Raw genomic sequence first — 17484 nt, 5'->3', positions numbered from 1 at the left:
TTTCTTAATTTCATCTCCATTTGTAAACGCTATATTTATTTCATTATTTCACTTAAATAATCTAATTTTCCTATTTAATATTTTTTTAATCAATTTATCATTATCATTAAATACATTAACTGATTTTAATAATATTTTTTACCATTCATAATAAGATAGTTTGAACTTTGAACATTTTTGTAATTATGATTTGTTATGAATCAAAATTGTAGGTACATTGCAAATATTTATCTGGATGAGACTGTCACATAAGACTTGTTTAACACGATTTGCCTGACTATCATAGTTTTCAAGCTATTACATTAGTCCAAAAAGTTTAATCAATACAAACTAAAAGATAACGATAATAGATTTCATAGTATGTCTCTCGTGAGACGGTCACACGAATCTTTATCTGTGAGACGGGTCAATCCTACAATATTCACAATAAAAAGTAACACTCTTAACATAAACAGTAATATTTTTTCATGGATTACTTAAATAAGATATATGTCTCACAAAATACGACGCGTGAGATCGTTTCACATAAGTTTTTGCATAGATTTCATCATCATAAAAAGATAAGATACATAATAATAATTTATATATATAATATATATGTGAGAATAAATTAGAGATAATATGATAATTATCAAAATTAATTAGATGTTGTGACAATTTCATGATTGGTCATACCACATACCAATTTTGTTATATTACCTTTATTATTTATAAATAAATAATGGTAAGTAATTTAATTCAAACATGACATTATTGTAAAGCACCAAGAGGATAATAAGCGCATTGTGACTTAGGATCTAATCATTGTCTTTGAAAATAGATTTATATTAATATATTTTTTTCTATTTCTATTATATATTATTTTATTCCCATTTTTATAAAAAACTAACAACAATAATAATAAATAAATAAATAAATAAAAATCATCCCCCGAAGTCATAGCTATTTACTTATTTAGGCATGAAACTCATTGATGACCAAGTGCACGGTACAATTAAAAAAGTAGGAGTGAGAAAGAAGTTATTTAAAAAACGAGGACTCTGACTTTTTTTTAAAGAAACAATGAGTTGACTCCTGATTATTATATTAGCCGTAATTAAACTTTTAACTTAATCAATTAATTGTCTTCTTCTCTTTCTTCTCGGTCGACACACATATTTCTCAATTAAAATTTACGAGCCATCTATCCTTCCACCCAGAAAAATTGGTCGACCAGAATTAAATTGGTCGACCAAGAAAACTTCCACCCAGAAAAATTGGTCGACCAGAATTAAATTGGTCGACCAAGAAAACCTTTCTTGGTCGACCAAGAAGAAATTTCTTCTTGGTAGACCAAAAAACCAACACCTTGGTCGACCAAGAAGAAATTGGTGTTGGTCGACCAAATGGTGGTCTTCTTCTTGATAGACCAAATGACCAAAATGTTGGTCCACCAAGAAGAAATTTCTTCTTAGTCAACCAACAAAATTTTGGGTCGACCCAAAATATTGGAATTTTGGGTATACTCAAAAGGCTGGAACTTTGGGTCGACCCAAGTTGGTACATAAATGCTACTTTGACGACCCAAGTTAAATATGTGTTTCATATGTTAGATCATGTAATATTATGTAATGAAATTGTGATTCATATGTTAAAATATGCAATATAGTTGTGAAATTATGATCCATATGTTAAAACATGTAATTGTGATTTTTATGTTAAAACATGTAATTCAATTGAAATTGTGATAACATATAATTGTGATTTTTATGTTAAAACATGTAATTCGATTGAAATTGTGATTCATATGTTAAAATAGTAACATAGTTGTGAAATTGAGATTTATACGTCAAAACATGTAACATAATAAGTTAAAACATATTACATTATAGAACATACTATACTTGTGATTATGTAATTGTGATTTATATATTCAAACATGTAACATAATTGTGAAATTGTGATTCATATGTTAAAACATGCAACAAAGTTATGAAATTGTGATTCATATATTAAAACATATAACATAATTGTGAAATTTGTGATTCATATGTTAAAACATGGAACATAGTTGTGAAATTGTGATTCATATGTTAAAACATGGAACATAGTTGTGAAATTGTGATTCATATGTTAAAATATATAACATAATTGTGAAATTATGATTCATATGTTATAACATGTAACATAGTTGTGAAATTCTGATTCATATGTTAAAACACTGATTCATATATTAAAACATGTAACATAGTCGTGAAATTGTGATTCATATGATAAAATATATAACATAATTGTGAAATTGTGGCTCATATGTCAAAACATATGTAACATACCTGTGAAATTATGACTCATATGTCATAATATGTAACATTATAGAACATGATTGTGAAATTATGTGATTCATATGTTAAAAACATGCAACATTGGTCAAAATTGTGTAATTATCCGTCAAAACTAAGTAATTATCGGTCATATTTTTCTTTTAATTATGGATTCATGTGTTAGAAAAAAGGTCGACCCAAAAGCAACTTTGATCAACCCAAAATCAACATCGGTCGACCCAGAGATCAACATGGTCGACCCAATATCAACATGGATCAACAAGGTCGACCCAGAAATCACCAGGGTCGACCCAAAAACTGACCAACAACAAAATTCCACCATAAAACTTAAATCGAAATAAAAAATATCAATACAATGTCCAATAATTAAAAGATCAATACAATGTCGAATGATTATCAAACATAATACAATGTCCAATAATTATAAAAATCAATACAATGCCCAACAATCAACAACGATCGACCATCAACGATCGACCAAATTGATCGACCGACTTTGATCTTTGACCAAGCTTTTGATCGACCAATTCTTCAAAGAATTGGTCGACCAAACATTGGTCGACCAAAAGCTTTGGTCCGACCAAAGTTTTGGTGGACCATTGTTTGGTCGACCGCATGGTAGACTACTGTTTTTTGGTCGTTTCGACCAAAACGTGGTCGAAATTTTCTTCCTCAACCAGTCGATCGACGAACGAAAATAAACAATAAATCGAAATAAATGTTAATATTATCATATTATATGTAATCAAATTTAATGATATATTTACACTTAAACACATGGACATTTAAATAAATTCACTTATAGATCCTTTTTTTTAAATACTTTCATATCCCACTCTCCTTTCCCTTAGGGAGGTGTATTCATTCTATACATTCAAAGATTTTTAATGACTTTTTTTAAATTATGGACTTTTGTGGAGTTGATAGATTTTTATTGACTTTTATGGAATCTCATAGAATTGTAAAACAAATTTCATAGACTCTTCTTATAGACTATTTTTCAAGATTTTTGTAAACTTTTTCATAGAATTATGTGAATTTTGTAGTTTATAATTGTGATTTATTTTTTTATTAATTTTTTTAAAATAATTATTGGACATAAATTACCTCTTCAATTTTAAATTATTTTTTTATTTATGAATGTAAATGAATTTTACTTACTTAAAAGTTAAATCAATTTAATTTGTGAAAAACGACAAATGAACTATCCAATTTATTGAAATCAAAATTTCAATTCTTTATGTCAATTCAACATATTAATGAATAATATTTTTATAAGTTCATAATAAAATTTTATTAAAAGAACACTCAAAATAATGAGTAGTCTTTTATAAAAAAAATCTAATCATTACTGACAATTTGATCAACATCGTTCTACATTCCATTGTCTATGATATCCCTCCATGCATTAGCATTTGCTCGTTGTTGTTTTTGAGTATTAAATAATTGATCAAAGTCGTCACCTTCATAAACTTGTGCTGATGAAGACAATTGAGCTTCATTATTTAGTTCAATTTGAAATTCATCAAATTGACACTTCTTTCAAAGAAAATTGTGTAATATAGCACATGCCAATACAAACCCTGTTAGGGGTGGGAAAAAATACCGAATTTTCGGTATACCGAGATTACCATAACAAAAAAATATTGAATTTACCGAATTTTAAGTATACCGAAGATTTCGATACGGTACGGTAACGATATCCAATTTGAAAATTTTGGTATATACCGAAATACCGGAAAAAATATACAAAAATTTTAAAATATATAATATTTTAAAACAATAAATTATAATTTTTTTAAAATATAAGATTTTTTTGGTTCGGTATACCGAAAATTTTGGTATAATATCGGTATGAATTTTCTTAAACAATAATTTAATATATAGATTAACTAAAATTAAAGAAAATAATTAAAAATAAAATGTTATATAATAATTAATAAAAAAATTAAATTTTAATTATGTTTTTAAAAAGTACAAATAAAAGGAAAAATAAATAGATGAGAAAAAAATGAAAGTTTGTATTGAATTTGGGAGATTTTTCAATTAAATGTACATCCAAATCTTTAGGTTGAATCAAAGACTTTTGTTGACATTTTATTATTGTACCTTAGACTATAATTCTTGTACTTAATAGAATTCCATAGAGTCATTAAAAGTTTATTGACATTTTGAATACCTATAGACTTTTGTAGAGTTTTTAAAAGTCAAGTTTGAATATCACACGACTTTTTAAAATTATACAAAAGTTTACATTGAATACCACTAAACTTTTATGAAATATATAAAAATCTAATTTGAATACCTACTTTTAAACTACGTGAAAATCGTCTATAACCAATACAGCGCCTCAATTTCCCCCCAAGTGCACTTGACTCCATCGCTGCCACTTTTAATCCTCCTCATTTTCTCCACCTCACATGCAGAAGAACTTCCAGTGTGTTATCTTCGTCGAAAATGGGACCTCCATCGGCGAAGAGAGTGAAGCATGAGATGGAGATGTTTGGGGACCTCAGAGTCGACAATTACTACTGGCTTCGCGACGACTCTCGCTCCGACGCAGAGGTTCTTGCTCATTTCAAACGGGAAAACGCTTATTTCGATCATGTCATGTCTGGTTCGTGTTATTCATTGCTTATGTTGTCTAAACAAACACTTTCGATTCGTTCTTATGATCTCTTGAATTTTTTTTTAAATTTTATTTCTTTTTGTAATTCTCACTCTGCTTTGGAGCGATAGGCTGATTATTCAAGTGTCTGTCTGTTTAGACAGAGTTTTTTATTATCCTTATTCCTCGGCCGATAATTAACATAATGAAAGCTGTATCTATGGTTTATATATATATATGGTTGGGATGAATTCAGTTCCATTAACTTGTTTATGTGTTGGTCGGTGCATTTCTGGGTGGGTTTATATCTATTTAATTTCCTATTTCTCAGGAACCAAACAATTAGAAGATCAAATATACCGTGAGATAAGAGGTCGGGTAAAAGAAGATGACATATCTGCTCCTTTGCGAAGGGGAGCTTACTATTATTACAAAAGGACTTTGGAGGGTAAAGAATATGTGCAACACTGCCGCCGCCCGGTTGCTGATATTGGTAGACCTGCTTCTGTTCATGATACCATGCCAACTGGACCAGATGCACCTCCAGAGCATGTCATTCTTGATGAAAATGTCAAAGCTCAAGAGCATGGATTTTATGTCGTTGATGCTTTCAAGGCAAGACCTACTTGTATTTTAATCCCTTCTTTTCATCGATTTTCAGCTTTGTCCTTGGTTGCAGTTTTTCTTCTGACAGTTTTCCATTTTTTCTCGATTTTTTTGGAAACATTGTCTTCAGGTTAGCCCGAACAATAAATTGGTAGCTTATGCAGAAGACACAAAAGGAAATGAAATTTATTCTATTAATATAATTGATACAGAGTCTCAAACACCTGTTGGGAAGCCTTTAGTTGGAGTTACATCACAAATTGAATGGGCTGGTGACAGTGCTTTACTTTATATTACTATGGATGAGATCCACCGCCCTGACAAGGTAAGCATTTAAAGGCAGGTTTTGTCATGTGGAATTATTGGTGAATTATGTACTTTGCACCCTAAATGATCCCGGCAGACTTACTCCTCTATTAGCATAAAAGTTTCTCTATTGTACTTATTGCATGTGGTCTGAGTTGGTTTATGCTGTTCTTGCATCACCTTTTCCTTAAACATTCACCGAAACTTTCTGTTTTTCTGCATTTGGAAATGATTGAAATTTCTCCAGTTTGTTCAGGTAATTTATCTGCCAATTGAGTTGTGAGTATTGTGACCATGAAATGCATTGGCGCTATCTCTATTTTACCCTAGAACAATATCGCAATCCGAAAGAGTCTACTGGCTTATTGTTCAAAAATAAAATAATATGTCTTTTTTGGTAGATTATGCTCCTATTTCATGTGTTTATGGGGAATCAGACCATGGCGATTTGGTATTGATTGTTTCCTGACTACATGTTTAGGAAATGAAAAAGTTTTAGAAGACATGGAGATGTTTTTAGCCTAGCCTATCTATTTTTTCTGGCTCAGATTCATAGGTCTTATTTGGGTTTGTCGAGCCTCCTAAAAGGGAGAAGCTATTCCAAATGAGTTTCCATTCTGCAGAGAATCTTCCACCTAATGTACCCACTCTTCTATAAAGTAGCCTTTTAGCCTAGTAACGGAATTGGGGATCCTAAGATTTAAATGAGAAGCAAAAACTGGAAAAAAAGGAAGGCCAGAAATTAATAAAAATGGGATTGTCTTGCTTGTAATCACGAATCACTATGTGTTTAGCCTTACAAAACATGAGGATGGCAAAGGAACCGAGCTTCCTTAATGCAAGACATAAAAATTGTTCTCGACTGCTTAGTGCTTTACCTAAAACTAAAGTAACAGATTCATCTGTTTGGTTTTAATTGACATCTAATCATGGTATATTAATTTTGGCAGGTATGGTTACATAACTTAGGGACAGAACAATCTTCAAATTCTTGCCTTTATCATGAAAAGGATGAAAGATTTTCTCTAGATCTTGCTGCTTCTGAGAGCAAAAAATTTCTGTTTGTTGCATCTGAAAGCAAAATGACAAGATTCGTCTTTTACCTTGACATTTCAAAGCCTGAAAATGGGCTAATCAATTTAACACAGCGTCTGGATGGCGTAGAGACATCTGTGAGTCATCGTGGGAATCATTTCTTCATTAAGAGGAGAAGTGAAAAATGTTATAATTCGGAGTTACTTGTTTGCCCACTGGATAATACATCGGATACTACTGTCATTCTTCCTCACCGTTCAAGGTAATAAAACAGATAGTCACAACTGAATCATACCCTTGAAATTCGTTAATTTCTAGGTTTTCGTAACAAAAGTAAATATGGAAATAATTGCTTGCTGATTGGGTGGTGCAACATGGCCCTCTAGTTGAAATTTGGACCCTGTACAGCACTAAAATGTAAAATCTAATTAAGAAGGTCAGTTCAATGCACAAGACACTGGAAATTCCTTTAATACTAAGCTCATGTCTAGCAATAGTTTTGATTTTTTCCTGGGAATTTTGATCAAATGAATGCGTTAAGTTTTATCCATTCTGTTTTCATGTTTATTGAGTAGATTATGAATTACTTCCATGCCAGTGCTGTTCAATTCTTTTCCTTCTTCTGATAAGCTTATTTAACAATTTTTATGCTTTGACCAGTGTAAACATTCAAGAGATGCAACTCTTTAGCAATCATCTTGTGGTTTATGAGCGTGAAGATGGTTTGCCCAAGATAATTATTTATCGCCTTCCAGCTGTCGGAGAGCCACTCGATAAACTTCAAGGTGGTCAGACAGTGGATTATGTTGATCCTATATACTCATTGGATTCCTCGGAGTCTCAATTTTCTTCCAGTATTTTAAGGTTTCATTATAGCTCAATGAGGACACCTCCTTCTGTTTATGAGTATGATATGAATTCTCTCATTTCAGTTCTCAAGAAGATAGAAGTGGTAAGTCACATATGACTGTTACAAAAATTGACTCTAAGTTTCTTTTTACTTGTATAATTTTTAGCTTCTTGTTGCACTTCCATCCACAAAATTTCTTTCACCTTTTCATTTATTTGAATTTCACTTTCATTTATTTCTCCAAACAACAAAATATGATGCTATTCTTTTAGGTTTTTATCTTCATAACAATATGACACAAAGGAAAAGTTTTGGCCATTGGTTTTCTACATAGTAGAAACTAGAAAGTTAGGATTTTGAAGTCAAGAGATATCTGAAGTTGTGCTTAGTGTATCTGGCCTGAGAAGCCTGCCGGGAATTCAGTTGATATTGTACTTTGTTGTCATGTACCTGGCCACGTAGTAACCCAGTTACAATCGGCTGTCTACTCAATTGACTTTAGAAAGTTTCACTCTCTTGTGTTCCCTAGAACAACAGCCTGAAATTTATTTATTTTTTAAAAAAAGAAGTTAGCACAATAGAGTGGGTGAAACAGGATAATGAAGGTAAGTTTTTTTTTTCTGTATTTTATATCAATGCTAGAAATGAAAGTCACAAATATGAGGATGTTAAGTTGGATGTGCAAACGTAAAAAGATGGTCAAGATAAGAAATAAGAATATCCGAGAGAAAGTTAGGGTTGCGCCTATTTAGGAAAAACTTCAAGAGGCATGATTAAGATGGCATGAACGTATGTTTAGGCAAACAATAAATGCCCCAGTTCAGAAATGTTAAATCATGACAAATATGCACATTAACAGAGAAAGAGGGAGACTGAGAAGACTTGGTTAGCAACACTAAAATGGGATAAAATTCATTTAAATATATATGGGGACGTAGTATGGGATATAGCACAATGACACATAAGGCTGCATATAGCCGAACCCCTTTAGTGGTATAAAGGCTTTGATTGTTGTTGTATATTCATGCTGGAAATATAAGGAACAAGTACCCAAGGTTAATCTCACAACAAAGGATCGAATCCCTGAGCAAAGAAGAGAGAAATATTTTCGCCATATTTCACCTTAACAATTCCAGATAGAAACTTGCTGATGTGTGTGTTGGTGTAACTGCTGTTTAAACTTCATTATGGGCCCTCCTCATGTAGACTTTGTCTATTGTGGGCCTAGATGATCTTTGGCCATAGCTCACCCTCAACACTCCATTACCCAATATGCAGCTATTCCACACTACTTGGCATCTTAAATTCTGTATGTTCAGCTAGTTCAGCCAAGACACCTTTACTTGGAAATTTCTCTTGCCTGCTATTGTATATGCTAGTCCGCAGCAGCTGGATATTACAATGCTCTAATAAGCTGTTCGATTAAGTGCTTTTTCAATTCAAGTTCTCGTTTTGGATGTAATAGAAGATCTCTTATTTAATATTATCATAGGATTAATTTTTCACGTACAATCTGAATTTCTGTTGCTACTGCTAAGTCTATGCTTTGTCTATTTTAACTCTTACTGTTGAATTATGTGTATAACAGTCTGTTCCAGGATTTCATGAATGTGAGCATTATGAAATCTATTCGGGATCATTTGACTTTCTCTAACGTAATACGGGGAATCATTAGCTTGAGACACGTTGGCATTATTTGACATCCACTAGGTTCATAAGTTAAGGCTACGAAAATAGTGAAGAAAAAATAGCTGAGGTTTTTATATTCTTTCAGAGTAAAGGTTATGTCTTCTTTTATTATTTCATGGATAATTGATGGATCTATGTAGTATATTAGTATGTACATCACTAATACTTTGCATTCATTTCTTGGTTTCAGCTAATTTTTGTTTTCATTTTATTGCTCTATGATATTTGTTTGAGCTTTTAATAAGTACTCTTGAATCTAAAAAGATAAATCATGAATGCTGTAAGTAAATGTGTTTTGATTCAGGTCTTAGGAGGCTTTGATTCTGCAAATTACATTACTGAAAGACAGTGGGCCACCGCTCTAGATGGCACTCAAATACCCATATCTATGGTTTATCGGAAGGATCTAGTTAAGTTTGACGGCTCAGATCCATTACTTCTTTATGGTTATGGTTCGTATGAGGTAATCTCTCATTTTATTGATAAATGTTTTATGTGAAATGAAATAAATCGCTGCATGACATAGTTTCTTTTGCAATATCAAAATTACTCTTGTGTATTTTATTGCTTTGTGATTTCCATCCATGGATAAACCGTAAAAAGTTCAAGTTATTCCAGTGAGCAACAACGACTTTTGCTTATTCATGAAAACCTCTAGTTGCATTTTTTTCATGGTTTTCTTCTTACGGCTACTAGTTTGAATAGGCATGTATCGATCCATATTTCAAGGCATCAAGGCTGTCTTTGTTAGACAGGGGTTTCATTTTTGCTGTTGCCCACGTCCGTGGAGGTGGTGAAATGGGCAGACCATGGTATGAAAATGGTAAACTGCTCAAGAAAAAAAATACCTTCACAGATTTTATTGCTTGTGCTGAATATTTGATAGCAAAGAAGTATTCTTCTGTGGAAAAGATTTGCATTGAGGGAAGAAGTGCCAGGGGTTTGCTAGTTGGTGCTGTTCTTAACATGAGACCTGACCTGTTTAAGGCTGCTGTTGCTGGAGTGCCTTTTGTTGATGCTTTGACCACAATGCTTGATCCAACTATTCCCCTTACAACTTCTGAGTGGAAGGTCAGTTTACTTTTCGTGGTTTCAAATTCTTGAGTATATTTTGAGTAATGTTGTCCCTTAATGATTCTTTAGTTCATCTAAAAAATTGAATAGTTGGAATTATAATCCTTATCTGGAAATTTCATCCAAATACATGTTTATGAATCATTAATCCTTGTTTCATCCTTCATTTGTCCCTCAACAAGTTGTCTGAGGTTAATCTCACGAAGAATTAAACCCACGAGTAAAGAAGAAAACAAAATATTTTTTCTACACGCCCCTCTCAAAAAGCTCTAACAAAGTATTTAATTGAATACCTCACAATGCCCCCCGTTACATTTTACCCCCTTGTTTTTATATCTCACTTGTGTTTGTATGACTGTTTTTCTAGACTCGCTTGTGTCTGCAGATTTTGTATTTAGGGTGATAAGAGAAAATAAGCCCATCCTTGTTAATTCTGGTAGTCAACTATACTGATTTTTTAGTATTAACCTGATTTGGTTTATAATAAGGTGTTGTTTTCCCATACTCCGGTGACCTGGATTGACCCCGGGTACCCATTATTAGTTGAAAATATTCTTTTATAATTTTTTCTTTTAATATTGTTTCATACTCGTAGTTTCACTTTTGGAAATGCCTTCATCTGACCGCACATATGCTACGTGAAAAACCTTCATTCTGACTGGGCAATATTTGTAGTTTCACTGTTGAAAACTGTTGAGTTGAAAGCATTATGCTTGGTTTAGCCAGTGTCTAGATGATGAAGATCAATAAGCTCTTGACACCACATGTTTTCATTTGAGTAGCTTAATCAATTGTAAAGTTAGTCTAAACTTTGATAGATGTATAATAATGTACGTAGTGGAGGAAATATTTTCTGAAAAATACATTTTCATTGTGATAATTCATGAACTTTTTTGGAGTATGAATTGATTGAATATACATTTCATTTGGGCAAGCAAGCCATGTTTTGGACTATGGCTTATAATTCTCGTCTAAGCATTCTCTTCTCTATCTTCAAACAGTAATAATTATTTATGCATTATTATTCTTAATTTATAATTTATTGAGCCAAAGTTGTAAGTTCATCTACAACATGCTACTAGAATATTAGAAGTTTAGAACATTCTAGAATCTAGCAAGATATTATGGTTCAACAAGTACGGCTATGCACTGCAAATAAAGCGTGTTTGCTCTTGCTTGTTTCTTTTGTTACCTCAGGAATGGGGTGATCCTCGCAAAGAAGAGTTTTACTTCTATATGAAGTCTTATTCCCCAGTTGACAACGTGAGTATCGTATCATTCTGGTTTTATGTCTCCTTGTTGATAAAGGAATAGAGTTCATGTGATTTATCTTTAGTTCATCAAAGATGCTTGTAAGGCTAAGAGGTGAGTTTACTTTTACAGGTCAAAACACAAAATTATCCGTCTATTCTTGTAACTGCTGGACTAAATGGTAAGTTAAGAAAATGCTTACCTTTCTATATCTGTCATGGGAATGGAATCAATTACTTATTTTAGCTTCCATGATAGGCTAAAAGCAGGTAGAGGGGTTCAACTGTTTTTATTTTAATCACTCTCGTAACTTTTGCATCTCTTATGGTTTTCAGTTAGAATACATTTATGTGGATGATTTCATGACCATGATATTTATTTAGCTAATGTCATTCTAGCTATATCCAACCTACACAATTTATTGTCTGTCATGGCTTGCTTGATTTGTTATGTTCTGTATGTTGTTCATGCTTTCTAAGTCACTTATACAATGAAGATGTGGATCATGGATTGTTTAGCCTATCAAACAAAGATTCTTGATCTTTCGAGGTAACGTTGAGCTTTTTTTCATGACAGATCCGAGGGTTATGTACTCTGAGCCAGCTAAATTTGTTGCTAAGTTGAGAGAGATGAAAACTGATGATAATGTTCTGCTGTTTAAATGTGAACTTGGTGCAGGGCATTTTTCAAAGTCCGGAAGGTGATAAACTTTTGCATCTTTCATTTTGTTGGTGCGTGAATATGAGTTTTGTTCCAACGTCAGCCGTTCATCTGAGTCATTAGACTTTTTTGAATCCTTAAATCAGAATCTGAGCATTCCAAGAGTGTGTGAAACGAACATTTATTCACATCTTAAGTAGTAGGCAAAGTAAATTTTGCAATTGAGTGTTCATGGCACTTGTTTGGATTTCTAGCACTGCCCATCATCGTCATAAGCTTACAGCTTACTGCAAATATACATATCGTGTTTAGTGCAAAGGACCAACTCCTGAAGAAGATTCAAGTTAATTGTTGTGGGACCTCAGATAGTTTATATTTTTGAGGTAGTGAATTATTTTGCATTTCAAGACTTGGAATTCTACTTTTGAAATGAAAACTATATGATTTGCTGCTGCTTAAGTGTCGTATAGATTTAAGGCTGAGGTCTTTGACTCATGAAATAACGTTGTTTGGCCGATTTTTTACATGTACTTGAATGAAAGCAACATTCACCATCATACAGGCCTTAATCACAAACTAATTGAGATAGGTTACATGATTATCATCTCCATTCCTTCGAAATTGAAGTCTCATTATCCCTGACTGATTCAAGTAACACATAATAACTTCATGAGATGTTAAGTTTGACAGCTATTTCTTTTTCCTTGGGTGAATTAGTTATGTCTCCCCTCCCACATCCCTTAAAGGTACCTCTAAGGCTGGATGTATTCAAATCCGTTTTAGACGTCCATCCCTATTTGATATCGACTGCTGTTAGCAATATGTGGAATTTTTTGATTTACGATTCACCTATTGATGGGAATAAATGAAGGAAATAAATAATGCATACATTGTTAAGAGAATTTGTTAAAAATAATGTATTCATTTTTTTAAAAAAATGAATTTTTATTTTTATTTTTGTGATGCAGATTTGAGAGGCTCCGAGAAGATGCATTTACATATGCCTTTATTATTAAGGCTTTGAACATGGTTCCGGCATTACCTTAGCTAAGAATAGAATTGCCTTGATTCTCTGCATATTCTCTCTTTAGAAGCTGAGTTGGAGTAATTCATTGTTTACAGAAGGAAATTATGAAATACCACTAATTTAAATTAAAATGAATAACTATTTTCTTCCAATTGATATGTGAGTAGTGGAGCTGGGAATGATGTTTCATGTATTCTAGAATTTCAATAGAAAAGATTTTTGACATCTGCCAGCGTGAATGACTCGGTTTAAAATTGTAACTTGCGCTATTACAAGTGTAACTCAGTTGAAAGTGTCAGATGTGCATAAACCTTAATTGCATGAAGTCCTAACTAGAGAAGCGCATATGGCCTTCCGAACAGCTAGCAAATTTCACACCTTGGCTCCTGCTGCTGCTTCCTTGATTTGCTCTATCGTGAAAACGCCAAAGAAATTGTCGTCTCTTATTGCACTTACCACAGCAAAGGCAAGATCGTCTACGCTGACAGGAGGTGCCAAAAGGAGATCTGACGCAGGTAAAGAGTTCAAAGGTTTGGTGAAGTTTTCAATAGCCGATAGAAATTTATCAAGCGGCTCGCCTATCAAGTCCAGGGGAATCTCATATCCATCAACCATTCTCTTCCCATATATAAACCCCGGTCTGAAGACAACACCTGCAGAAATTTTAAACAATAAAATAATTGACCATAGATAACAAAGAAATAAGTGCAACATCAAAAAAAGAATGCCAAAAAATCAAAGGCCAAACATTATTCAGTATATTGTGGTAAACTCGTCTTATTTTGGCTTTAATTTCCACCGGCATACACACACAGTTTTTGTACGCACAGAGGGATAATGGTGGGTTTTGGGTTTGTGCAAAATTGATAAAAATGCAAGTGTCTCAGAAGTTACCTGACGATGGATATTTGGAAAGAACCTCAGATTCTGCTTTCCTCTTTCCAGTGAAGTAACCGGATTTAAGTAGAAATGATGGTAGATTATAATCATGAACCGATATCAATATGAACTTCGGGATACCTGCGCGGGAATGAAAATAAACTATTGATCCTCGTTCATATAAAAGGGGTGGAGTGGTAGAGTAAAATGAAAAGATTCCTGGTTTACATGATACATAGAGCTGAGCTTTACTCGGGTTTTAGTAAAATTCCGTCGCTCCAAGAATTTTTAAATTTGAACTTGCAATGAAAATGTACAGGAATAATTTCTCAAGAATTTACTTAAAAACACGCAGTTTTTATCACGATGAACAGAGATCATGGACAGACTATCTAGCACTTAATCATAACTAATGGTAGAAAATGCAAAGAAAACCAGAATGGATTTCAAAGGTCTGCTAGTGCAGATACGCTTCTTAGAATAAATTTATTTCAATATCCCTCTGATTTAAAACATTGAGATAAAGACATGCACTAGCAAAAAGGTTTTAGGAGGACAAATTGATTTCTATATAATCCAACCTTTAATAATTAGATCATCGGTACTACGCAAACTGTCATGCATGATATTAAAGAGTGCAAGTATATACAATATTGAGCACATTTGAATAGATTAGATACAGCTAGATATGACAAGCAAAACATTTAGCAAATAACACGTACAGGAAAACAAGCTCATTGCTCCTCAAGAATCATCCAAAAAACAGTCCATGACTTCAGAATATCGAATTGGAACCAGATCAAAAAAACTTATCTAGCTTGGAATATCACAACAAGAGAAATGAATAATTTCTCACCAATTTTTTTAGAAGCATTTACGGCCAAGATATTAGCCTCGCCGTTGATCCTTTGCATTTGTTCCTCACTGCCAAAACCTCCAAGTGTAGAAACAACTGCAGTAGCCCCAGCAAGCACTTCATCCCAATTTACATAGAAAACATCCCCTGCTTGATTGAGACACCAATTCAATTCTTAAGCAGGATTAATGAGGTTTGTTTGTGATCAATGGGTTTAGACAGCGCTGAAAAATTGTCGCAGCCATATATTCCAACTTTTTTCCTTTTCAATAAAAAGAAAATTGGAGGGTGTTTGACACAGAAGATTCTAAAACTGTTACTTAATGCTAGTTCGAGGATGAAATCAATCTTCGGTTGATTTGCCTGCCTGTCACCCAACTAAGACTCTTCCGAAATGCTTGAAGTACCCGCAAATAAATATTACATTGTTTCATATAGCAAATATATATGCAAAATCTGCACATCGTACAAAGCAAAAAAGCACCTGCCTGTCACCCAACTAACTTGATCAACCCACGAGCCTGAGTACGAAGGACGCCCTGACCTGTTAACAATTGAGGTGCAATTTGAAAACAGAATAAAGTCACGGAGAAGGATGAATACAGCAGTATAATGTAATCAATCATCTTGGGAAACCCAGATTTTAGAGAATAATTTGGCACAAAACTGCAGCTTAGGACTTTACTTTTCATAAAAGTGAGAAATCAGGTAATTAGCTTCATAAAGAGACATCCTTGTACCTGCTAACACTAATGACTTCTATCCCCTTTGATATTGCAGCCCTACATATTGCTGTACCCACGAAGCCGCTGCCTCCTAATACTACAATCTGGTAATAAAATGGGTAATGACAGCTACTTTAGATAATTAGCAGAACTTAAGGTTTTAATTTGCAATAAGATTAATCCCAAGGTCATACTTTCTCGGTCTCAATATCAGCCAAGACATCAATTGTACCAGCCAGTAGCATCCTTTATGCTACTAGATTCTGCATAGCTGCATTTGACACCAACCCTGAAAGGGATACTATAAAGAAAAAACATTAAGTCATCACCATTATCACCATAATGTCAAACATGTCAAAAGCAGTTTGTAAAACAAGTCAAGAGCAGCTATCATGATTGCAATAATCAGTTTACAACCCACAGCTAGCCGTCCTATTGCACTTCAATTTTCAACAATTTTCTTGTACTTACGCATGTTGTCAATGTGATACTCAGTCAACTAGATCACTCATAGTTTTTAAAGAGTAAAAGAATCCACAACGAGAACAACGATCAGAGTGTGTCTAACAGACATAGGGGGCTAACACAAGAAAACATGAGATTTGCAATTTTTGTTCAGAACCAAATTTAGGTTATCATAGAGGAGCGGTAGGAGCTATGAAGCCTCACAAAAGGGTTAAAAAGCCATCGCTAGGAGTGATATCCATATCGAGTTGTGCTATACGAAACAGCATGTTGCATAAATGGCTTCAATGGTCGTGCTTCACATTGTTGTGGATGCTGTGATGTACCACAAGAGTCTATGAGCCTCATAGAGAGATTAGAAGCCATAAACATCGTGCCCTGGAGATCCACCAAACACCAAGGCCTGGAAAACCACATTTTTCCAACACTCGCACACGAGATAGCGTAAATTTTCCATTTGAGTTATGCCGAATGCACGTCACCGTAAAAATACCTCAATAACCAGCTCGGCGATGAAGAAGTAATCGGCCAAGAAAAAGTTGGTGATCGATCACCACTAGCAGCAATGTATCACTTAAAATTCCAGGGCCGAAAAAAGAGAGAGAGAAACATAAAAGTGATTTACTCTTTTTTCTCGTTTTCCCCTTTAAATTCCAAATCAAAGCCACAAAAGATCAAAGCATTATCATTAATTCCACTGCTACTCAACCACGCTTTTCATTCAGAACATATCCAACTCCGCCAAAAAAACGAAAACCAATCAAAAAAAATAAAAAACAAGAGCCCGAGCGAGTACAAACCGAGAGCGAAATAGCCTCGGAAAATGCGACGCACTGGACGAGGGAAAAAGGGTCCTGCCCAGTTGTGACGAAGCTGCGGAAATGGAGGGGCTGCAGAAGAATGACGTCATCACTTCAATGGCGTGTTCCTTGCGCGTGAGAGCCAATTCAAGAGGAAAGGCAATGGATTTTTTCTACACTTTTCTGGACAGAAATTGATGTATGGATTTCTTGCAGACAAATGTGGCACCAATGCTATTTCTGTGATCTCAATACGTACGAATAGAAAATATTTCAACATCTTATATTCACACTGAATAAATAAATAATATTTAATCGATATATTAATTCTC

General features: G+C 33.6%; 2 protein-coding genes across 2 annotated transcripts; one reads left to right on the top strand and one right to left on the bottom strand.

Moving 5' to 3' along the window:
- Positions 1 to 4688: 4688 nt before the first annotated feature.
- LOC142543615 (uncharacterized) lies at positions 4689 to 13573 on the top strand. Its single transcript, XM_075650979.1, has 11 exons — positions 4689 to 4938; positions 5261 to 5544; positions 5666 to 5860; positions 6792 to 7138; positions 7537 to 7828; positions 9720 to 9878; positions 10121 to 10486; positions 11687 to 11752; positions 11873 to 11921; positions 12317 to 12440; positions 13369 to 13573. The coding sequence occupies exons 1-11, from the start codon at positions 4779 to 4781 to the stop codon at positions 13445 to 13447; spliced, it is 2121 nt and encodes a 706-aa protein (XP_075507094.1). The 5' UTR covers positions 4689 to 4778; the 3' UTR covers positions 13448 to 13573.
- An 89-nt stretch (positions 13574 to 13662) lies between these two features.
- Positions 13663 to 17262, bottom strand: LOC142542085 (uncharacterized protein At1g32220, chloroplastic-like). The gene is given in 9 exon segments (XM_075648526.1): positions 13663 to 14080; positions 14322 to 14447; positions 15163 to 15309; positions 15651 to 15706; positions 15903 to 15991; positions 16082 to 16126; positions 16128 to 16188; positions 16612 to 16755; positions 17153 to 17262. Coding segments are annotated over 9 exon segments (1059 nt in total). The 3' UTR covers positions 13663 to 13799.
- Between the last annotated feature and the right edge of the window lie 222 nt (positions 17263 to 17484).

This window comes from Primulina tabacum, chromosome 4, assembly GCF_025594145.1.
Source record: "Primulina tabacum isolate GXHZ01 chromosome 4, ASM2559414v2, whole genome shotgun sequence".
In the NCBI taxonomy this organism is placed as follows: Eukaryota; Viridiplantae; Streptophyta; class Magnoliopsida; order Lamiales; family Gesneriaceae; genus Primulina; species Primulina tabacum.
The sequence above is the reverse complement of the archived record's forward strand: the minus strand, read 5'-3'. Positions and strand labels throughout refer to the sequence as shown.